This window comes from Zonotrichia leucophrys, chromosome 1A (genome assembly GCF_028769735.1).
Source record: "Zonotrichia leucophrys gambelii isolate GWCS_2022_RI chromosome 1A, RI_Zleu_2.0, whole genome shotgun sequence".
NCBI lineage: Eukaryota > Metazoa > Chordata > Aves > Passeriformes > Passerellidae > Zonotrichia > Zonotrichia leucophrys.
The window spans coordinates 50,704,417-50,729,740 of NC_088170.1; the positions used below are offsets into that span (position 1 = coordinate 50,704,417).

Below are 25,324 nucleotides of genomic sequence, written 5' to 3' on the forward strand. Positions count from 1 at the left end.
ACCAGAAATTGCCTGGTTTTCAAACCGAGAGATTTTAATAAGAGACGAAGATTATTCCAAACCAGATTGCTTTGGTCACTAGAACATTCCTGAGCATATTTTCTAGTATATATGTGCTTTACCTTAAGAGTTCCCATAAGGAAAGGAAAATGGAAGCCCTCAAAGAATATTTAACAGGCAAGTCATAGGGACAAAGTTTAAATGATCTGTAATAGGCCAAAGCAGAGCCCATCTAGCCTAGGATCCATGCTCCAGCAGCACCAGCTGCCAGAGGAAGGTAAGAATACCAGAATATTCCATTACAACTATGGAAGCATATCCCCAGGAACTGCCAGGCTGCAGCTCAAAGTTCCACAGGCCAGCAGCACATACTGCATTGTTCCCTTGCGAATTTGTCTATTTGCTCTTCAGACCCATGTAAAATTCTGAGCATAACAACACTGTATAGGACTGTGTTTCACAGTTTTTTTATGTGTTGTGTGAACAATTAGCTCCTTTTATCTAGACTTTTGCCACCTGCTAGTTTCAGTTGATCGTCCCTCCTTGCTCTTACACGAAGAGATGGTGTTGATGGCTTCACAGTTGTTCCTTTATGCTGCACATCCTTTTATAGATATTTGCCACACTTCTTTGGCCTCTACACTCTCTTTAGCAAGCAACACTAGTTTTATGTCACTCTTGTACCAAGAAAAAAAAATCATATTACACATTACCCTTGTCACTTTTACATGGATATTAACTAGTCCTACTATGTTCTTCTTTGCATAGAGATGAGACTTGTGCTGTATGAACCCAGTTTGTTAGCCCTTTGAACATAGGGTCACAATAGTAGTTTTCTGCTTTGTTCTCTGCTTATTTCACTATCAGTCAAAAAGCTGCATTTCCTTCATTACTATGAAATATTAAGCAGACGTTATTTTAGATTTGTTATAGTTCCAAGACCTTTCTGGATGACTTATACCTAATCTAAGTAATGGACTCTGTATAAGGTTTTCCCCACCTGCTCCACAAGGATTACTCTGCCTTCATCAACACTGACTACTTGCTGAAACAGTAGACATCTAGAATGCAGGCATGCTTTCTAACATTATAAGATTATCTACTAAATGTCATTGTCACCATGGTCATACTGTTCTAATGGCTTAAAACTCCAAAAGAAAGTTTCATTGGATTTTTTTAAATCAAAACCCCTTCAGTTTTGTTAAAACAGAGTCAACATAATATAGTCAGACTGACGGCTACACCTTTGGGAAGCTATATAACCCCTGCCCAAGCACTGTGATGCTAACTTTCACAAACCAAGATATATTTCTGATTCTTTTTGCAGCCACCTCACCAGAAGTTATCAGACTGACTACTAATCTTGCTGGTAACCCACAGAAGAAGTTAAAGCAGGTTTGTCTGATGAAAAGAGTGCTTTGTAGTCGCTTCCTCAAATGCTCTACAACTAAGTGTAAAACTTCTCTCCCTATAATCTGCAGAGTAATACGAGTCATTTAACCATAACTGCACTTATCTGACAAGTAAAAAGGGACTTAAGCATTACACATACTACCACAACAAAACAATTATATCTGCAACTTAATGTCATCTAAGAGGTGTCATTTTCCCCTCTAAGTTGCAAACAGACAATGATCTAATTTTGGACACAGCCAGACAGATTTTGCTCAAAATCTTTGCTTCTTTAACAGCCTCTCCCACTCATTTCCCCAATACTGGCTACTTAAATGAATAACCTTATAGACACAAGATAACACACCGGAGCAAAATGGGCCATTCTACAGTTCACATTTAAGCACAGCAACTATTTCTCCACCCGTGCAAGAAACCTTCTCAATACTCCAAGACAAGTCCAACAGAACCTCTACCCAACAGGACTTCTCACAGAAATGGGTGGTCTTGGTAGGAATTCTACAACTTAAATTCAGGGCACAGGAGACAGTGACCTATGTCAAGACATGGCTCCTATACATTGCTGATGATCACATCTAACAGCAAAAGCACCAACTGGAGTATCTGGGTAAACCAGTAACTGTCGTAACTCGACAACTGCTTATAAAACCTTGAACCAACGCCCACCTCATGAGTACAAAGAATAATATTACACAGAGTGTGTCCTCATTCTGCATAATCATAATATAGTTAATATATACTTGGTTACCCTGTGAGTAGAGCTTGATTTAGAAGATAAAAAACAATTTCACTGAATCTAAAGTAGGTTTTGTTTTGAGGTCTACCAAGTTTACAGTTCAATTGCATTTTAACTTGCTCATTAGCTTTGTACAAATTCCTAATGTTGACAATCGCAATGAGGCCTTTGCATATTAGAATATAAAGCTACAAATTCTGCTGTCACACCACTCAGATATTTTTTTTTTTAAAAGGGTGATAAAGGAAAAAAATACAAAGTATATTTTGGGGGGCAGGGGGAGGAGGACAAGCAAATCCAACTCCTTTTACTTCATCCCCTGTTCATTTTCATTATGTACAGCACTGGTGCCAAGCTTTCTGCTATTCAGCTTCTGGAACAAAGGTGGTAAAAGTAATGATCCACTGCATTTGGAAATTTACACAGACTCACGGTGAAATTTAAAACTTGAGAAAATAAAACTACGTTTACTGTTATTCAATATGAGTGCTAGCCACATAAATTCAATTTAAAAAGTTCAAATGTAATCACATAATTGCAGAATCTGAGCACATTTACACAAATATATTTGAATATTCTACTGCATTTACTGAGTATTTACTGTCTATTTTGAAGACCATCAATGTAGCTAATCATTTCAGTTTCTCACAGCATTCTTGAAGAGAACCTTGCATCTAAAAGGACACATTCTTTTATACATAAGTATTTATTCAGAGTAGGTCAGACCACTGATTCAACATAATGATTGTATTTATTTCTGGCATGTAGTAGGTTACTTTGTTACTACTGTATTTTCAGGAGAAGGATTTTGAAGTTGTCACTACTGCTTTTTTAAGAGAGTTGGTGAAGGCCTTGTCCTTTTTGTACAGCTGTATGTCTAGAAAGGGTGCATAGGGGAAAGAAATAGTAGTCCACCAAAAACTGCTGGGCCATGGAGGTGAAAACCAACCTGGCTCAGCTCCCTCTATTTTTTCCACAGTCAACCTCCAGCTGGAGGACATAGCATTGATTCCAGGAACCTGTCACACCCTTCAAGCTGATGAGCTGTGAAGCAGCAAGTCTGTGCTGTCAGCTGTACACTGGCTGTCTCGCCGGAAGAGCTGGTCCTACCCTCAAACCCATACTGCAGGATATGTGGTATCAACAAAAGGCTCACAAAAACACCTTCTGCCTGCAGAACAGCCACAGCCAGTCACCACACGCCTGCTGAATGTGACCACAACAGCCACTGACAGTTCCCCACTGGGCAGCAGAGAGATGTGTACTGTGATCAGCCTCTGGTGTGAACATTTGCTGCAGTGGCCTGTCACGTTAATGACTTGCTGTAACTCAAGTGTTTCTCAAAAAACAGTGAAGCAAGTCAACCCAGACGGTGGCACAGCTCATTACAAAAAAGAATCATTACAATGCATGGCTTATGGCTGACAGACATGTAAACACAGTGGGCCAAAAGTCACAACAAAGAGTGGCAGCAAGATTAAAGCTTCAAGATATTCAGCCACCTCAGTACACAGCAGAACAGAAAGCAAGACCCATTTGAATGTTTTTCCCCAGTGTTTACCTACAGCTGACAACAGGTTGTGGTGCAAAGATCAAAGGCTCCTAAAATGACTTTGGTTGGACGTGACCTCTGCAAGTATTGCAGGCCAAGCTCCTGCTCACAGAAAGGGTAATTAAAAGCCTATAGAGTCTATTTGCTCAGGGTTCTGTCCAGTTAGGTTGAAGGGCTACAAAATCACTTCTGCACTTAATAATTCCCATTTTGGTGCTTGTAGAAATGCATCTAGGTTTCATGCATTTCTCTAATGGTTCAGGATTGTTACATGCTAAATGTTGACAGTACTACTGAAAACACACTAGCACTAACTTTCAACCTTTTCCTAATTTTAAGAGTGATGGGTTTTTCCCCATAAAGAGGCAGAACCATGTATACACACATGACAGGCTTGCTTTTCTCAAGTTATCCTTCCCAGTCCCTGAAAGTGTTTTACAAATAAAACCAGGAAAAAAAAATTAAGAAAAAAGAAGAGAGTATTTTGTCCTGTAATGCAAAAATGCAAGTAGTAGCAGTTGTTTTCAAGCAGAGTAACCTCTTGAAAAAACCTATGCCTATACAATGGCTGTAGCTTCTTCACCAAGTCAGTCTGAGGATTTTCAGCTCAATTAGCTAATTCTACATTTCTGTGGGAAAAAAGCAAGCTATGGTGAATAGCTGTGTGCAATGCAAACCCTGTCAGACAGAAATCATATTTCTCTTCTCTTTTCTATACAGCAGGTATCTGGAAACATTGTCCAAACAATACTAGAACTGGTGAAAAGATACGCATGGTAGGTATTTTTAAGACATGCTATGGTTGAAATCTTATAGCTAAGCCAACATGTTGCAGCCTGACCAGGTGATGCTGGGGGCTCCTGGGTGACACATTTCTTCTTTGACACAAGCCCAGGAAGACAGCCTGCAGTCTGCTTCTAGAGTGACTGCTCCAGATTGAAGAGCTTTTGCTATTCTCCGACACCGCAACAGCTGTAACAGTTTTCCTCAGAGAGCAGGGCTCAGGAACACAGGCATGCTATCAAGTACCATTTCACTGCAGAAATGCTTAGTAAGGCCTAACTTTAATCTTGACCACAAGAACATCAGGAAGCTTCAGTACCAAAGCAATCTCTAATAGCCTGGCATTAGCTGAGTCAGGAAAGAACACACAGAAACAATATCATTAAGACTTGTGAATGAGAAAGACAAGAACCAGAAGTGAACCGTGTTCTATGGAGAATTGACCTTCATTCAAAGAAAATGAGACAGTTAGATAGAATTCAGTGGCTGACATTTTTTTCTCCAGATGACAAATATTCTGAAGGAAAAAACAACCAGAATACAGCACTGACTAATCAAGCAGAGACAGCACTTAAAATCTTAGGTGTTCTTCTAAAATAAGCTTAGGTTTTAGCAATTACACTTTTAAATGTTGGTACTTAAAATTAATTCATGTAATTCAATGCAAATGCAATTGTAATTAGACAGTGAAAATAACTCCCTGTTGTTTTGCAATTGCCTTCAGTGTCATAAACACATGGAGCTTCCAAAAATATTTCTGTAGTGCTCAATACAGCTATGCATTTTATCTCATCACCCAATACAAAACATAAAACCTGCTGTAGGGACAAGGCACCAGAACTTCCACCCCTTTCTCAAGGGAAGATTTCGGTGCCCTACACAAACAAGCTCCACTTGCTCTTTCTGGCAGTTTAATTTTCCTTCTGCACAGTGGTTCTGTTTCAAGAAACAAAAATGTAGCTTTTTTTCTTGGCATTGAGGAGTCTCCTGTCATGTGGGAACAGCATGCTATGTTCCCTTCCTGCTAGGAAGGGCTGATAACCCACTTCTAGGGGGAACGTTCTCTCCACCATGCACTCCTACAGAAGGCATGCACTGCAATCTTTCCCAACAGCAATTTTAAACAGATTGACTAAGCCTGCCACTATTGAAATGACCCCTAAGTAATTAAGCCACATAAAAAACATGCAAGTATGCTTCCTTAACAATTGCAACATTTCAAGTAGCAGAGGCATTTGCTAGAGTAGACAAAAAGACTTCCTAGCACTTTCACAAAACTTAGAAGAGTTTAATTAGGTTCAGAACCTTGCAATATTTATAAGCCCTGAAGAGTAGGTAAGCCAACCTTCTTAAGCCTGGGTGTCTAGTATGATGGTAGAGGAGCAATTCAGGCCTAAAAGTGAGAAATATGAACACAAATTAACATCACCACCAACTTTTAAAAAGCTCAGGAAGTATTCACAAGTGTCAACTTGTAATTGCTTTTCAGTTACAGATGGGAAAGGACTGAGATGGGAAGAACCTGGAGAGAGAAAGGACTGGTGATGCTGAAGGCAGACTACTCTTGCTTACTGCTGGCACCTTTACTGAAGGACTGCAAGGATTAGGGCTCCAGACATTAGAATAAGTACAATAGATGCAGCTGTCTTTTTAGGCTTTTCCCCTCTAAAAACAGTGATCAGGCAGTGTATGGTTACTGCATCTTGTACAGGAAGTGTGATGATACTACCCTGAGAGCATGCACACACACGCGTGCTAAAAATATTCTTCAAGGACTCCACAATATTTTTACTACAAAATTAGATTTCTGTCAGTCAGATTTTGCAACTCTAACTGGTTTATAATTTGTTTTCACACCATGTTGCCTACAGAATCTTCACAACTAAATCTAAATGTGACAGCATTCCCACACTGGGGATTTGACTACTACTTTATTCTTAATTTGGACAAACTGTGATTACTTCAATTTTTAAAGCTATTACAGCTTCTGAAGATATATTTAGCAAATTCTTAAGACTCTCCACCTTAAAGACAATTGTGTGTTGCAAAAACCGAGTTTCAGATGTTACCGACATGATTTTAAACTAGTTTCCCACAGAAACGAGACACACAGAACTTCACAAGTTTGCTGGCAGATTTCAGTAAGTTAAGAAACTACAAGCAATCTCCTCATTTTTATGCCCTTTACAGGATATTATTTTCTAAAGACCAACTGATTGCTCCAAAGACAGGAACACTAAACTAAAGCAAGACTTCACATTATTTGACAGAACTGAAAAAAGAAAGCCTTTTGTAAATATCCAATCACACGAGTAAAACTATTTTGAGCAAATCAAGAAATTACTCAGCTGAAAACACTGAGGCCTTACCAGTTCTACTGCTTGTGAAATTATTTGCTACAATTACCAAGTGTTCAATTTTAAAACTTTTAATTTAATTTTCATCATTTAACACATTTCATTTAATTAATTTCCCATGATTAGCCACTGATTTAAAAATGCTGTGCATAGAGACACCAAGAAAATAGTAATTTTTTTCCCAAAAGTTAGGCTATTAGAAATAAAGCTATTGTGTAAGAAATACTGCTTTTTCTTACTTAAAGGCAGAAGGAAGAAAGAAATCTTTTCAGAAACAACAAAGCCACTTCAGCTATTTCCTCTCATTTCTGAAACATGAGAAGACAACTCCACATATTGCATAGTGTTATGTGGAAACATTTAAGGAATTAAGAGACCAAAAATTTAACACTTAAAAACAGATTCCCTGTCTTGCCTGTGCCCTGTTAACCAGACAAGTGAGCTGCAATATCCTCACTGAAGATATTTTATTGATGTGAAGAAGGCACCAGTGATCATTAAGTGATGTTACAACAAAAAAGGGATGAAACAAGGGACTGCTGTTTGACAATCTAAGCCATAAAAATGCTTGTGTGAACTTAAGTCTGCTGTTGTCCAGTAAAGAGATCCTTCACTCCTAATGCTCAGCCAGTTCCAGACATCTCACATTTTAATAAGTGTCTTCAGATAAAAATTCATTTGCCTTTCCAGTACCTCCCACAACCCCCCAGTTCAGTTAGAACTGGCCAACTCCTTTTCAAAACATTGCTCAATGGTGGATCACAGAAAACCAACAATTAAGGTGTGGGCAAACAGCACAGCATATAAAGCCTAATCAACAGCGCACGATTAAGACATTCTTTTACCAGACACAGCATGAAGTTATTTTTAAATCCTACTACCTCCATTCAGGACAGCACATGGAAGACTTCAGCCTTCCTGAGATATGACATAACCATAACCACAAGCATGCTGCAGATTATAACATTCCAAGCTATCTCAGTCTAGCAGATCATTTACCAGCTGACATACACAACCTGGGGTTTCCACTGATGAGCAAAGTGAACACTGTCACTTCCTGTTTACCTGCACAGCATCACTCACTGAGCTGCTGAAACCTTGGCTGGCCACACAACAGCACCCACAGCAAAACAGTTACCCGTGTTCTGGAGCTGAAGTTGTTCATGTAGATATAGATTATGTGTTGCATACAGGCTTTCCACAAATTTGTCACTGTCTACTGCCATGGAACAGAAATTCTCACTAAAGATGACAGTTTGTGTTGCAGTTCCACTGCCTCTCCAGTCTCCCAAGAAACTCAGATTCAAAGTGTGTAAGACTGTTCTTGAAAAGCTCAGGGAATTTTTAGATGAAATGCTGAAGTCTACCTTTCAATTTTGATCCACCTTAAATTGATCAAAACTCCCAAGACTAGGATGAATCTTACATAACCATGTAAGAGATTGTACAGATGCACAGATTAACCAGTTCTCAAAACTATGTTCCATGATCATACACAGAAATCGCAGAGTCAAGTCAAGAATCAAAAGTTTCATGCAACACACAGGATAAAATGTTGAGTTCTCCTCTGTTTTGTCTGGTTCCACTGCCCATCTAGCTGTAAGAAAACCCAGCCTCTTGCCCTCAACATTCCCTTCTCTTCCACAGCAACTCATTGCCTTCATGCACTAAGGTCTTCCTCCTTCAGCCCTCAACCATTCCATTCTCTGCACAGTAATATTTTTGTAGATAATACATACTAGTTGCATATTAAATGCAGATTCTTAGAGGCAAATCCTCAGACCCACTTTGAAGATATGAGAGTGCTTTGAGAAGAAACATCAGAATTCAGGCCCAATTTTTTAAAGTTAGATCCATGCAGTTCCTTATCAACCCACACAGTGATATAGGTATCATGAAGTTTACAAGTAAAAATCTGCAGAACAACAGTAAATTGAGTAAGGAAAGGATATGAAGCACAAACCTCAGGATTTAATGAATTATCCCAGCTCTGAAACACTCATTAATGAGCCCTGAAAATGCTATTCAGTATCTACTTGGTACTCCCAGGCCCAGATTTTAAAAAATCAGTATTTGCTTTGCAGACATTTAGGTGAACTTCATTGATGATCTCTACACTTGAAGACAGAAAATAACATAGAATTTTGACTTTTGATACTTAGGGAAGACTGAAATAAAGCAGCTTCATTTATTTTAAAAGAACTCTTATAAAAGAGTACATTAATTACATGCCAACATGAAACAAAGAACTCCCTTCAAAATATTAGGAAATATGAGAAAAGGCTATTAAAAGTAAAACCTCTTTGAATAATAGCCAGCAGTTGGTCTTACAATTGTGTATACAACTTGTGTCCTGTTCTGTAAAGCAGACTCAATCCACTTACATAAAGGTACTTAGAGATGCAACCCCCCTCGCACTTTCACCATGCCACAATTCAACATGTATTAATTCCTCCTTGAGCAGTTCACATTTAAACAGAATAGTTATGGCAATTCAATTCAGATACAAGAAAATATAACTACATGTAAGATTTAAAAAAAATATATATATACCAGCAACTGACTTTGCTATGAATAGTTATTCCCAGTGACAAGTCTTAAAAAGTTGCTATACTATGGGGGGGAAAAAAAGCATGAGGATGTGTTAGTTCTATGATCCCTTGCCATATTCAAAGTTTACTGCAGGATAAAACATTAGACACCACTGAATGCCCAGGAGACTGCTGGTTTTTATTTTGTTCTAGCAATAAGAAGTTGCATGCTAATGTTTGTTTGTCCCCCATGCCTCAGTTTCCTCATGTGTAACATGTAAAGGAGACACTGACCTTTATCACTGTAAAGTGCTTGGAGAACTACTGATGAAGAAGTATTATGCTGTCACAGACAAATTACTTTTGGAGAGTGTGAGATATGTGCCAATAGCTGCTAATTGCTGCTAATAGCAAAGGTTAAGACAGGTTAATTTCCACATCTGTTTTAGGTAAGGAAATGGAGATATTCTTTCACCGTGGGGGGGATGCCCCTTGAGTCTAGTGACATTTATTACAGCTAACAGTTTCAATTATCACTGCCCAAAGGGGCTCCTTCTTTGCAGATACCAGCACTACTTCTACCAACATGCTGTGGAGGCCAAAAGCCACTTAAATTCACCTGTCTGTAAACAAACTTTAGTTTGGAAGCAGTGCCACAGAATGGTGGTCTTAGATGGCTGAATTTACATAGATCTCAGGGTTACAATTTAAATCCCCTATTTCTATTCTAGACCAACCATGGCTGCAAATTCTTTGTAACAAAATTAGTAATGCTTTTGTAAAACACCATCACACTTATTTCACAGTACATTTAACTTGTGATTCTTAAGATGGAAGAGTAAAGAGCACAATGCATATGACTCAAAACTTCCCATGTACCTGGAATGTCTCAGTGGTCTATTCCATGAAAACCCCTGAGCAATAATAATCCATGAAATCTCAGTATGTAGGCATTGAAAAAAAATATAAAACAATGCCCCAAAAAATAAAGTTGTTTTGAAAACCAGGCACTCTAGCCTAGTTCTGACACAGCCCTTCAATAAGGGCAATCTCACCATCCCCATGTATCTAGATCAATTTACAAAGGATTCAGACTACACAGAAAAATGCTAGGGAGAGTTTGCTTTAGCTTCTGGCATTGCTACTTGGTCCCCTAAACTCCCCTAGGAGCTGAGAACTCCACTGTGGCGTGGCCTCTGCAGGTAAATATTTATGTTTATACTCTCACACCAGGCATTACAAACCTTCAATTTCTACTACTAAAGAAAAGTCCCCACCAAAAAAATTTGCGTTTTTGTTACACTCTCTCTCTTGACAGTCTAAATGAGTAGTACAAAGGTAATTTACTGTAGTTTATTGAAGGGAGAAAACACGCTTAAGGAAAGAATTGCTGAGTTTGCAATATTCAATCTCCAGGGTGAAAAAAGAAATACAACTGAGCTCTGCCAAGTTGGGACTTAATAAAAAGTTCAGATTAAGAATTATTTTGAAATTCGGATATTAACAATGGAGTTGACAATTTCCTTTCTGAACTTACTACCCACTATCTCAAAATAAATGCAGATGGCTGCTGAATGGGAAAGCTCCATCCCTGAAGCCAAAATTCTCCTGTAACTCCATATGGTGCCAGAATATTTCTTATAATGAAGCTGCCTGCTTTACTGAACACACCAAGAAGAGCAAAAACTGTAAAGAATCTACTATTTAAAGTTAATGAAAAAGTGTTTATTTATACAAGTAAAGTGTTTTAGAAAGAGGGCAGCAGGATGTTATTTTTCCACTGCACTTAACACTTCAGTGTCCATATCCAATCACCAGTTTCCAGTTTAAAATATCATGTAATACTTTTTCTTTCAGTGCAGAGCTGGTAGTACAAGTTCACATAGCAAAGGGAAGGAACAGATACAGTGATACTGCTCTCAATCTTAATTCTTAATGTCTGGATAATCAGAACAAAATCACCCTCATCATCATTTGAAGATAGTTAGCTCCCCATAACTGCTGTGCTCCTGTGTGTAACTTCTGAACATTGTTCAATAGCAGTAACATAATATATGAAAAGCAATGTGTACCCATCTGAATTTGCAAGTAAAATAAAATTATTTCACTCTACTTACAGCAGTAGTAGACTCGTGTGAGAAACAACGCTTACAATAAAGAAAATCAATATTTATTAGACCAATATAAGACATTACAATCCACAAAGACACATCAATATAATTAACATGGACATGGTAAAGATATTTTAACGACTCTTAGGACAGAAAACCTTTGTTTCAAAGGACAGTTAAAAGAAACATCTGGTCTGAAACTGACCTTTAAGCTTTTTGGTGAGTATTTTCTGAATTAATATTGATCCAAAATATAAACTTAAATGAAAAAGATGTTAAGATAGCTTTGCTTGTGATCACAGTGAAGTTGTAACACTGATAACTACCAATGTGTATTGCACTGCAGTCCAATTAATCAGTATTATTATCCTAATCAAGCATCAGATTTGAAGCATTACATGCTTCAGTTTCTGAACTCCTTTTCTGCAATTCTCCAAGTCTGTTCTGGAGCTGAAGGAGGCTAACATGCTCAATGTTACTGCTTCCTGCTGCTTGGGACAACTGGCAACTGCTTTCTTGTCAGGTCAAGTGGTTGCCACTATTTGAAAACCTCCACTTATGCAATAAATTACAGTGCTCTTATGACAGTATAAAATCAGCAGATAAACTGTAACACCACACTAACATAAAAATGTACATAATAAATGTTATGCTAGTTACAATCATTGAACAGATAAAAGTTATTGTGACATAATGATTATTTTTTTCAGATGTGTAACACTTTTGGAAACAAGATATTCTCTGTAAGGGCAATGATGCACCTTAAATCCCAATGGGTGAAAGAAGGTACCCTTTGTCAAAGCAGACTTTGGACTTCCAGTTTTTGTGCGGATATTCCCTTCCTTTGTGATCAACTACTTCAGCTGCTCTGAGCACCTGAACAGCCTCAATCTGTTAATATAGAAACAGAAAAATCTTGATGTTGAGTGTGTGAAAGATAATATCATTCCCATGAGTATACAGCTTAGAGAAAAAACAAGCTGGTTATCTCATAAGACAGAATTCAAGAAAAGTTACACCCTCCTGAAGAGATTTTACATAAATATAGAAATAGGATACCTCTCCCAGTCTCCTGCAATAAATTATTACAGGTGTGGGACCTCCATAATAGCGATGCATTGCTAGAAGTTCAGTATGGTTGATTGTATATGTATCGGATTTAAGTCTGTATAACTGGGTCCTCAAAAGACCGAGGAGATGAATTGCCAAAAGCTTTAAGACTGTGGTACAAGCACTCCTATAGGAAGATGGTGATGGAGAGTGCCAGTAACACAGCTGGATCTTGGGAAAGCCTTGCAGGGGGATGAGGGGTTTGGGGTAAATAAAAAAAAAAATCTTGATTTCCTGATAGTCTCGTATCCATTCCTGGGCACACAGAGCAGATTTACAGACTAAATTGAAAGCTACTCAGCTTCACCAACAGAAGTGTCCCATTGAACATCTGTTACTCAAAAATGCATCCTTCAGAATGCCACTGCCATCCACCAGGTGTGATATTATACATAGCTTGAGAGTTTTTTACTAGATTATGTGGAATTAACATCTCTAAATCTGCCAATCCCTACATAAAAGCTTCAGTTCTGCAACAAATGCAACAGTCCTCTGCAGAATTCCAGACCCCAAGAAGTAACATGTCAGCCAGCTCATTCCAGGACTAGGTTACTCTCACACACCAAGCACCATGCTGCACTTAAAGTGCCCAGAGCACCTGAACTGAAAAACAGCCTTGATAATGCATGGCAGACATCTGTATTCAAGGCTGATTTATCTGGAGTAGGCCAACTATGAAACAACCTTTGCTAATTCAGACTTGCATCATAGTGATATTGTTTTTTGTATGTGGTGTCCTTGGAGAAGTTATTTCCAGTCAAATGGATATTGGTACTGCATCATCTCATTGCTAAAACAATTATTGCAGCCAGAACAGACATACAAGCCACCATCCTGAAATAAAGCCTAAAACCACTCAGCTGCCCTGAACCAAATGCTACCTGTTGTAGGAGAAAACTGCTTGCACAGCACCAAGCCTCATCAGGGGACCAGTTCCTGCCAGTGCTGATTTATGAAAGTGACACTGGGAAAAAAATATGGCTTGAAGGGAGAGAGGGAATAACCAGACACTCGAAGGGAAAAAATGGTAAAATAAAAACTTGAGAGAAGTGTTCACAGAACTGAGGCATGCAAAGACTACCTAGCCAATCTCATGGACACAGAAGACAAAACAAACTGAGAAGTTTCCTGAGCTCATACTTTTATACCTCAGACAGAACCAACAGCTAAGATGAGATACTAGCATAGACAGAATACGTGATGATCAAACTACCACTAATTACACTACCTGACATCCTGGAATGGTCTCTGGAGCTCAATCAGGAAACAAATTACTGCATCTGAGCTGACGGGAAACTGCTATGACACTCCAAAATGCAGTTAAGATTCTAAGAGAACTAAGCCCATCCCTGGAGGCTCTGAAGATGCACAGAACTTTTCTTAAATGACTTACAAACTACACATCAGAAAAGAAACCTTTAGACAGGATACATTTTCTTAGGCCATTGCTCTGCAAACAAGTGAAGTAAAAGAAATGCAGGATCCTTTAAGGTCATCCTTGCTGTACCTCATGCACTCTATAGAAGCACAGCTACAAGTCAGCTACATCTCCTTACCAGAAGGTAAAATCTTTTTTTCCCTCCTGGAATCAGAGATCAGAAACCTTATGAGCTTGTGTTCACAGTATCAGTATCAAACAGACTTGGTAATTTGTCCCCTGCACCAGGTGATTAGTGCACAGGCACACTTTTGTCTGCTGTAAACTTCTAGGCACCTACATTTTCTCCAGTTTCCAAAAGCAATTTCTAGGAGCAGAAAGACAATACTGAATTTTGCTGCCAGCAGGAAAAACAGGTTTGACTTGAACTAAATGTCAAAGCAGACAGTAAAATGCACAGCAGCAGAGCTGACACTTATTCTGTGATCTACATGCTACTGACAATGCTAGAAGAGACAGTTCACATCTCCCCATCCCCAGAACTGCTTCTGTCTCCTTGCAGATTTCCCTGGTTGTGCAAATGTGAGTTACTATCTATGAGTTACTGGGCCACTTTCTGGATATGATGGGAAACGGTGAAGAATGCATAGATACATAGAGTAACAAACTCTCTTCCCAACACAACACAAATTGGGTAGGGATGGCCCTACCCCATTTGATGTATCAGGAGCTGTTAACACCATTCTAATCTCAAAAACCACACTCATACAAATTTGAGCAACTACTAGGCTAGCACTCAAAACTGTGCCAGGAAGTGTGCCAACAAACTGAAAAGCACAGACAGGCACGGAACAGTGCCTGAGTTCATGCTACTGCCCCACTCAGGTCTGTTAGCACAGCTGGCTGACACACCACAGGTGAGAAACAAGGCAAGATGCATCCTTCTGCCACCAAGCTTAAATGTTATCAGCAACATAAAGGTATGGTCCAGACAGGTATGGTCAGTGTGAGAGACAGACTCCTTGGTAACACAAGTGAAGCCTGGACTAGCAGCATGAACACTTTTTCGATAAACAAATTTCCATAAACAATATGAAAAGTGGATAGAAAAACAAACAGGATTTTTTCTGTCATTTGCAGGCAGAAAAGACTAGAGGTGTTCAAAGAGGCTGTTAAGCAGAAGCCTCAATGACAAACTGAACCATTCAAAGCAAAACCTTCTAAATGACATAAAAAGATAAAGTTAAAACCATAACATAGAGTGATATCTACATATCCCAGCAAAACATTTAGCACCATATCCATCTCCATGCATCCTATAAAATAAAACTGTCACACAACTATAGGTATTTTGCATCCAGATGCTTGAATTAAGGCAAGGAAGGTCATGACCTGAGAAGAGGCATCAGCTGTAATTATCAGTCTCTCAGGTATAGAAATACTGGCACCTGAATATGATATGGACAAATCTCTTAAAGACAAAACTGTTTTTTAAAATAAAGAAATGGTGCATTGAATCGCTGAGTTCTAGACACCACGTGCAACCAGCACTTTCTGTCACAATCACTCTTTAAATTTAAAACTATACAAGGTTTTAAAGTTCCAGCTAGACAAACTGAGCACTGTGCCACCAGTACAGTGTAACACAAAGAGGCAAACATTGTTTAAGAAAGGTCAAAACTACAACACTATTGTGTGGCTAAAAGATACTGGTTCACATAACATTAGCATAAAATTAACCCCAAACCCTGAATTATCAGGTTGATAAAAATATAAATGCTAATAAATGCATATCCAGTTAAAAAATTAATTTCATACCTGAGACACTCTTAACTAAAACCTAAAACAAATAAAGAAAAAAATAGCCCTGCATTTAATTTGTTAGAAACTACTTCTTCCTTCCCTGCAAACACAAGGGGAAGCTTTTGCCTGTGGTATTGCACAGAGCACACACCACCACAGGATGTTCATAGTTTTCTTCCTCTTTTCAGTTAACCACAAGAATCAAGCACAGTTTTAGAGAGAGGAGCTTATTTGGATGCCTTTGTGTATATTTAGTGTCATAAGCCAAGTGATGTTTCTGTTTGCTTTGGCTGACTGAGGGGGAGTGAAGGGAAAAAATGTCTACTTAGAAAGAATGACCACATCTTAGCTGTGCTCAGAGAGAGCTGTCACATGGTTAGAGGAGCAGGAAATAACTTACAGTTCAGTCAAAGCAGCGCTAAGCAGTTCTGTGGTTCCAAATTTGAGCCTGTAGAGTTGCTGAAGCTGTATCTTCCAGTATACAGTTCCTTAACACAGCAGCTTACAAACTGGAGAGCCCAGTCCTGCCTGGGGAAGCAGCAGTGAAGGGTGGAGCGGTGCAAGAAGCCCGAGGAACCATACTCCTGTTTCTGTGCACCCTTCTCATATCCACCAGAAGTTCTCTTCCCTATAACCACATTACCAATGACTTTGGCCAGTGAAGACAAATACAGGTGAGAAATGAGCAATGGCAGGTCTCAGGCTCCATGCATTCCATGTGTGCAGCAGCAAAAGCTGCCTGGCACAGACACACTGCCTCCTCTCCTCATGCCTGTCCTTGTGCAGTGCTCCCGCTGAGCTACAATACAAATGTCCATCCCAGCACTGCATACGGGTAGGACTACACATCTGGTGAGACACAAATCACATCCTTCCTTGCTCATCCTTAAGAGCAAAGGAGCTGAGGAACTGAGGAGGGGGAATAAGGGAGTGGGGGGGAGAATGGTGAGGAAGAAAGTCAGTCCTACCTGGAGATCTTTGTGCAGATTATGGATGCAGGAGCTGAAGGGAGAAAGGGAAATTCTGGAAGCACTTGAGGTGCAAGAGGAAAACAGGAAAGGAGGAAACCCTGTAACTGGGACAGGGCAGAAAACTTACTAAAAGCATAAAAAGCACATGTGTTAAGAGTACAAAGAGAACATAATGAAAGACATGAGATTTGGAGGGAAGAGGTCACTATGCAGGACTTCAAGGTACCTCAGCAGAATGGGGGCTTACAAAAGAACTAGTTGTTAAATTGATTCCTAAAATAGAAAATTCTTTTAAAGTCAATAAATTACTGCTTCTGTTACAAAATGTACTAGGGAGGCTGTAAAATAATCGGTCACTTTTCTTTATCCCCAACACAGAAAATACAAGAAATTAATACTAATTTCTTCTCCACAAGTCACACACAGGTAAGTTGGCTGTCACCTTGAGAGAGGAGAAAACATTTAAGATTTACAGCCAAATTCCCACTTCCAAATATTCTTGCTCTTCAGCCTAGACAGCAAGACAAGCACTAGGGCTTGTTACTTAATCTCAGCAAGTGCTGGCTGGCTTTTGGGACAGCCATTATCATCAGTAATACTTGAAGTAAACACATTTTTTAAAAGTATTTGCAATCTTAAAGGCAAGAGTTACCTTCACATAATTGAGACTTCAAATAATGAAAACAGTTTTCAGAGCTGTTCAAAAAGGCAAAAGTCGCACTTTCTTTTGCTGGGTTGGTGTTTCTCAAATTGCAGGCACAGTACCTTCACATACAAAATGTGCTTATATGGGAGCATATCTGTGCTCACTAAATACACCCCCCTTATGCTGCATAGTGGCTAAGGGACAAGGGGAGATAAAGGCAAAATAACACATTTGCATTGAAGGCAAAGGAGATGAATGCAGGGAAATTCTGAATTACAAGATGTTCTGCAGGAGAAAACGATGTGTGAAACTGTCTTACAGAAATGGAAACACAACCTTAGTGTTATCTTTCAGCTTTAAACTAGACATGCTAGAGAACTGAAAAATGTATTAACACTGTTTCTTAGAAAACCTAAAAAGAAAATGCTGCGTTAAGAGTGAGGATTTTAAGGACAGCTAAATAAACAGTAGAGGAAAACAGCCTCACCAAGGTGGGGATGCATGTATGAAAGCAAGTGCCTAAAGTGAGAAGCAATCTGCAAATGTGTCGTGGAGCTCTGCAGCCAGCAACAGTTTTCTTGCCAGCAATGATCATCTCCACAGAACATTATGTCTACAGGAATTGAGTAATTCATTTAATGAACTTATTCCAGAATCATATATTCTTAACACAGACATTTTAATTTGAGATACCTAAAGTGTCATTTACTGCACAAAGAGGTGTCAGCAAAACTGTCTACCTTTAACTCAGTAGTGTCTGAGAAAACACTACTAAAATTTAAGAATTAAGCAAGTGAGCAAATTTCTAAGAAAGTGTCTCTATGATTGTTTGAACTGCATCTTGTCTTTTTCCATTTGGACCTTTGAGAACACCACTCCTGTGATGATCACAGTACACTTCAGGATCTTCAAATTTAACTTCAATTGATCTGAAGGTCACACCTATTGTTCTCATTTTATTGGATATCCAGGCACCAACAACAATTCTGGAAGCCACAAAAGATGGTGTGGCAGTGCACCCAAGCAAATACCTGAAGAAACTAAACTATCTTGTACAGCATCTGAGTCATGTCCCAGTAGAGTGGGCTGTTTAAAACCACCCATGAAGTAGAAGTAGACCTTCTAGTTCTACTAAAGCCACTCTGCAATATTTACTGTTACAAGGAGAACCAACTAGCCAATAAAAAAAAAAATCCTTCTGTGCTAAGTAACACAATGTCAGCCTTTCTTCAAGAAACTGTACCCTAACCTCCTAACCTACCAATCAGCAACTCTAAGTGCCTGTGACACATTTACGTTGCTTCCTGTATTTTATTATCTAGGTATTAGGTAATGAAACCATAAGTCTCCTGTATGCTAAGTTTTATTTCTGTACTACAAAGATTCCTCAAGAGACAAGCCTATGAAATGCACTCACTGGAGGAGAGGACACTATAAATCTTACCACACAGCTTCAAGTCAACAGCAAATTATCTCAGCAAACGGAGCATTTAGAGCTCCACAAACCCCATGTACAGACAGTCTGCCTATAAAAAGTCAATGACAGGATCAGGCCTTTATTCATGGTAGTTGATGAACTAGTACAGAGTTCCTAGGTGGCACTCACTCATCACACACAAATATCTTCAATGCTTCACTCCATCCATTCCAGCACTAAGCTAGAAGCTGCCAGTGGCAATTGCTGCCATTGCTGGCACCTGCAGCCACTATCAATGAAAGCAGCAGGTGAGTTCTTAATGCTGGCACAAAGTAGAGCAATAAGGGTCATAGGAATTCTAAAGAAAAAACAGGTGAGTTTTTTCAGGCAGAAGTACCAGAACTCTTTCAAAAAAAGAAATTCAAGATCTAAAATTAGAGCACTCCCCATTTTCATGTTTTTAGCCTGAAACTGCATGGTTCTTACAAGATGGATCTTACATTCTTCACTTGCGACAAATTCGGCTAGTACTACATCTTTCAGAACCAGAAGAAATAAGCAGAGAGAAAAACATTGTAGTGATAAAAAATTCAAAACAATATTTACAAGCAGATAAGGTCAAGAAATCACATCAATTTTCCATTAAAAGAAGAACAAAGTATTTACATTTAAAAATTTGCATTAAATAGCAAACTCAATGCTTATCTTCTAACAAGAACCTACCTCTTCCTTGGGTGTGCTCCTAAGCAATCAAAACTAGGCTATCTGAACATCTTAGTGAAAAACTTGCATCAAAACTTGCCTGTTCATCTGAATTCTAAATTAAAACTCTGCCCTCTTCTAAATTCCTTAATATGACTCTGAGCTGTGAAAAACCAGTAAGTTACAACAGCTTGTGACTACAAATTGTTTTCATCCTGTTGTGTATGTATACCATAGGATTCCAGAGCGCTTATCAGGAGCATGAGTGGCACACTTGACCATGTGATTAACCACATGGATGCTGAGAGACTTTTGGCACTTGACTGCCTCCAAAACAGATAAAATATATCTACAAAGATGCTCAGAAGAGCTTAATGCTGAAGCCTTAACAGAGTGAGGTACAGGTTGTGTTTGCCTGAGTACACCACCCTTCATTCAGCAATACATAATGCTTCACAACAGACACAGTGACTGAAACTTGTAGCAGGACTCACTCCTCATATCAAGACAATTTGTCATGCACATGAGGTACAAGAACATCCAGGAGAGATATAACCACTACAGACACTGAACACAAAAACTTCTGTTAGCTGAGTTTCTAGCTTAAAGAGATTTAGATAACTGACAGTGAGCTTTATTGACAATTATGGGATTTTAAGACCTAAATTTCTGCCTTTTTCTCCTTAACCATAGCCCACACTTTGTGAATTGATGCTTTGTCTCAAATACATACAGCTATGAGATGCAGTGCCTTCTAGACTGTTCCCAAGCAGTCTCAAAACATTTCTCATCCATGGGTAAGCAAGCCAAGGCAGTGAACTATGCTGTAAAGACATTAATAGAAAGCTGTGAACATGAGAAACATACTATTGTAAGGACAATGGTTGTACCTCTTGTTCTGTGGAGTCTGATATGATCCATTGCTGTGAAAATCAGTTTTGTAGGCACAGGTATGGTTCAAATGAACTGTCAAGACCCCACTGTCATTTTCTCTACAATGGAAGATTATCACTGATAAGATGGTCAGAGAACTCACTCCAGTGGATACAAGTGAGGTGTCTAAAGATGCTACATGTCTTTTGTAGAACAGGGCAAATCTCAAAAGAAATCCAGGTGTAATTCTCAATACTCTACTGTTCCACAAGACCCCATCCTCAACACTTTATCTTTTCCCTCCACATCTCATTTAGAAACAAATGAAAAGATGAGAGATTCACCACTGAATTAATGTGTCAGTTCTCCCTACTTGTACAGGGGAGAAGTATTTTTTAAACTGCAATGTCAGTCTTTTTTGGATGTACAGACTGCAGCTAAACTCAAACTGAGGAGTCCCAACACTTGTCAGACACATGAAAGTGCCCATTACTCAGACTTGTAGTCTACCTTCAAGCCCTAGTTCATACTGTTTTCATAAGCACAAGTAATCTTACAAGGCCCTTCCTGATAAAACATTTAATTCTTATCAATTAAGAGCTATAACTGCCATTCAAGTTTTTATTTTGCTTTATCTCAGCTATTACTGCAATTTGTTCTTTGGCTCTGATATACAAACTTATTCTGGTCACGTGCACTTTTAAAAGCAGCCAAAACAGTTTTCTTAGTTAGCTTACTGCTGTGTCACTTCTCTTTCTGCATCCTTCACCAGTTCCTGTTTACCACATGAACCACAGGCGAGATCTCACAAAGAACAACATATTCCCAGCCTTATTCATTGCATCTTATCCAAGTGTTGAGTAGCACTTCTAAGCAGCACAAAATATCCGTACTCCATTCTACCTACTTCTAGTGCTACCAAGTACATACTTCTCATGGTTTCTCAAAAATTATTTCTACAGAATAAACTAGTTTTTCATTACTGACATCGCTGACCAATATTAATTGTGCAAATTATAGAAGTTACTTCTTTATTACAGATTATAAAATGGACATCTAGCATTTACTTTTTCTTACAAAACTCATCATTATTTAAAATAATGATTAATAACTAACCAGAAGTTATGCAAAAACTTTTAAGCTGGGCATAACCACAAAAATCATTAATATGCACAAAACTAATCTCGTAGCTTCACTTAGTATAAGTGTACATGCAATTTTATTTCCACATTATTATTAGAAAGTTATTCAAAACTTTTTAAAGAGAGCAAATTTTACACCTGACCTAGATAACAAAGATGACAAACCTGAATGAAAATTAGTTATATGCCTAAACAATGGGAGTCCTAAAGGGCTTTATGCTGGATATATTCTGTAAATAATTCTACATCTGGATTCATATTTCAGCCAAATCAACTATAGCTACAGCTTTGACTATCAGCCAGTGGCTTGGTTTTGAAAGCCTCATCTGTCATGGGCAAAGGTATTTTAATTGCTTGTAGATTCAGATAAACATTTTACAGCTCAGCAAGTACAGAGGAAAAAAGAGTAGAGAAGAAAACCAATTACCCTCTGTATGTACACTTGCCTATTAGTGAGTTTCTCAAAGGACCAGTAGTAGTGTGCAGAATGGTATCAACCTCAGCAACACAGTGATGGCTCTTCAGCATTTCCCCCTCTCACAGGAAATTTTTCTATCAGGGATCATTACTTAAGAGGCCACTGGAACTGTGTCCATTTCTGAGTTCACAGACTGTGAGTACTCAAAGTTATACACTTTGATATATTCCTTTGCTTTCCCATAGAACAAAAATCAGATAATTGGATCCTCAATGTTATTTCAAAATTGCTGCCTTGTTACCAGTCAGAAATAAAGGAAAGATTGAAATAAATTTCAGAGCACCACATGCTTTCTTAACTAAGCCCTTCAGGCCTGATAGCAGTGTTATGGCATCCATTAAGAATTCTATAAATTATTACTGCAAAGAGTATCTTAGGAGCATGGTTTAATGTCTCAACTTTCTTCTGGTGCTCGCTGCAGTAGTGATCTAAACATGAGATTTAGTCAAACAAAATCTAAAATTATGTCAATGTGGCTGACACATCCAACAGCCTCTCTATGCCCCAGTGACAGAAACACCACCTACAGCAGCAAGGCAGCCCAGATATTTCAGGTGATTGCAAGAGCAAGCATTTAGCATCTTACAGAACCCACAAAATTTTCCTTTCTTAAAAAGCAGCACTTACAGTCAGAAACTTCACTACTGAGTAATTCAAACATGGATATTACGAGATCAAATATCACAAACAAAAAGGCATTTATCAGCACAGCATGCTGAGTGAAGCGAGAAGGTCAAGAGTACCAAGAGTCCTGCTGCACCCCAACAGACACTGTGGTTTCAAGTCAGACAGCTGAGGCTGTTACCATCTCCAGGTACCCATTCCACTGCCCTGCTTAAGGTAGTGCCCTCCAAGGGGCAGAATATTCCATCTGTGCGCTTGTTTCTCAATTTCTGGCTCATGCCACACAGTAAGCCAAAAAAGCCTGGTTAAATACCTCTAGATCTTCAATGCTTAAGATCTCAAGACTGAGCAGAGAACCTCAACTTTACTAAAATAAGCCTATGATTAACTTAGAGAGCACAAAGGGCTGGGAAAAGAGGAAACAACAGACCACAATTTTAAGAACCTCAACTGGAAAGGCATCCAATATTGTGTGTAAATCAGAAGAATGTGTAATTTCAAGCAAGCTGTAAATCCCATCACACCCAGATCCTGCGAAGATATTTACCTCCAGTCTGCTTTCAACATATTACTTATGCAGAAAATTTGGGAGCTTAACTAGGTGAGTTTTACAGCTGAGTATAACAGAAATTAGAAGTGAGTTCATCTGACAAGAAAAAAAATCAACTTACAGAAAAGGAAACTGAAAATCAATTTACACACAAATTCATGCACTACTTTTTTATATTTAAAGAAAAAGTTATACTGTTTATTTTCTTTCTTAGCAAAGAAGTAGAAGATATGAAACGTTCCCTGAAATTAACTAGGACATTTCTACCATTCTATACTTTTCAAAACATATACTTTAGGGGTCATACCTTCTGACACACTGAAAGTTACTGTGAAAGCATCTTATCTAACCCACCCCAATGTAAATATTCTCTACTTCCTGTTCCCTTGCATCTTATGTTTTCCTCTCAGCAGTTTGATCAACCATACCATTTCAAAGTCCAGAGAGTTACGTGGAATCAATATGACTACACGGATATCCTGCTTTAAGTCACAGTTTTAAGTTCATGAAACACTCTCCATAGCTTTACAGCAAGTTCCTGATAGTATTTTAGGTTCAGGACACAGTGCACCAGAATAGTCATTGTTTTGAAAATCACTGTTTTTTAAAAAGCAGCTTCTTTTCCAGTGAAAACGTTTATCTTTTGAAGCTTTCAAATAGTTCTTTAATATAGATAAGTAGTTTTAGTACAGTTTTATGTTACATGTAAGAAGGTATTCTGAAACCGAACTTACTGATATAGAAATAGGAAAATATGCAGTATTTGAGTACACGAACTTGTTGTTTACGCTAAGAAAAGTGCAGACTAAACCCAAGGCAGGCCTAGCACTGATACGAGCCTTCCTACAACTTGGTGCAACATTGCTTTGTTGTACCGCTGATGCACCTGGGGTCCGTCCCAGCCCTGCCGAGCAATGGAACTTTTACGGCCCCGGAGCCCCGCGGCTGCTGCTTTGCGGCGGCTTCAGCTGCAGCGCCCGGGTCGGCGGCAGGGCAGCGGGAGCCCCGCCGGCCCCGGGAGCTCCGTATGCCGACGGGCAGCGAGGCGCGGAAGGACGGCGCCCACACCGGTGCCCGCGGCGCTCTCGGAGCCGCCCGGCGCGCCCGGTTCCGAAGGGAGCGAGGCCGGGCCCGGCGCTCAGAGCTGGCAGCCCCGCCGGACCGGGCGGGCCGAGGGGCCGCTGCCGCCGCCGTTCATCGCTCCCCGCCCTGCGCTGCGGACGAGCCGGGCGGGCAGCGAGGCCTGCGAGGGCCGTCCCCCGCCCGACGCCGGGACGGGGCAGCGGAGCAGGATGAAACTTCCGCAGCCTCAACTTCCCAGCGCCCGGCCGGGCTGTCCTCACACGCCCCCGCCCGCCCCGGGCCCCGACCCGCCGCGCCCTGGAGGGGCGGCTGGGGGTGCCCCAGTCCCCTCGCCCCCTCGGTCGGGACTTACCACGCATTTTTTGCCGAGGAAGCCGAAGAGGCTCTCATTCTCCTGCGGGGTGAGCAGCAGCGAGCCCACGTTGGTGACCCGCCGCGGGGGCTGCTGCTGCGGGGCGCCGCTCATGGCCGGGGCCGGCCCGGCGCTGCCCTCGCCGCCCTGCGACCGATGGCGCCCGCGGCCCCTTCCTCCCCTTCCTCCTCCGCCGCCGCCGCCGGGGCCTCACAGCAGCCGCATCGCTGAGCCTCTTCGCGGGGCCGGGGAAGGAGGGAAGAAAAGAGGGGCGGCGGGCAGGGTGCCTGGGAGGGGGGCGGCCGGGAAAGGGGGTGCCGGGCAGCCGTGCAGCCGCGCCGGAGCCGCTCCGCGCCGGGGCCGATACCGATCGCTCCCGCCCCTAAACTTCCAACTCCGGCCCGGCCCCGGCGGCCGCGCGATTCAACATGGCAGCGGGGGTGGGCGAGACCACGGCGCGCGGCAGCCAAGGGGGAGCCCGGCGAGCGCGCGGCCGCCGCGACCATGCGCCGTGCGGGGGGAGGGGAGGGCGGCACCTTCCGTGCCCGCCCCCTCGGTACCTGCCGGGCCGGGCGGTGCCGGGCATGGGCGGCCCGGGGGGGCAGAGGGGGAGAACGGGGGTGATCAGAACACGGAGAAGAAGAAAGACAAGAAAATGACGAAAAGGAGGAGCGGTCGCCGCCGTAGGGACGTGGCCGCTGTCCCGGAGCCG

General features: G+C 40.6%; 1 protein-coding gene across 1 annotated transcript in view; it reads right to left on the reverse strand.

Annotated features, from left to right (window-relative positions):
* Window positions 1–25,076, reverse strand: part of WASL (WASP like actin nucleation promoting factor) — a 50,468-nt gene extending 25,392 nt beyond the window's left edge. The window contains exon 1 of the mRNA XM_064702739.1: window positions 24,613–25,076. Coding sequence (XP_064558809.1) covers window positions 24,613–24,726 — 114 coding nt within the window. The 5' untranslated portion in view covers window positions 24,727–25,076. The remainder of the gene's footprint in view (window positions 1–24,612) is intronic.
* Window positions 25,077–25,324: the final 248 nt, after the last annotated feature.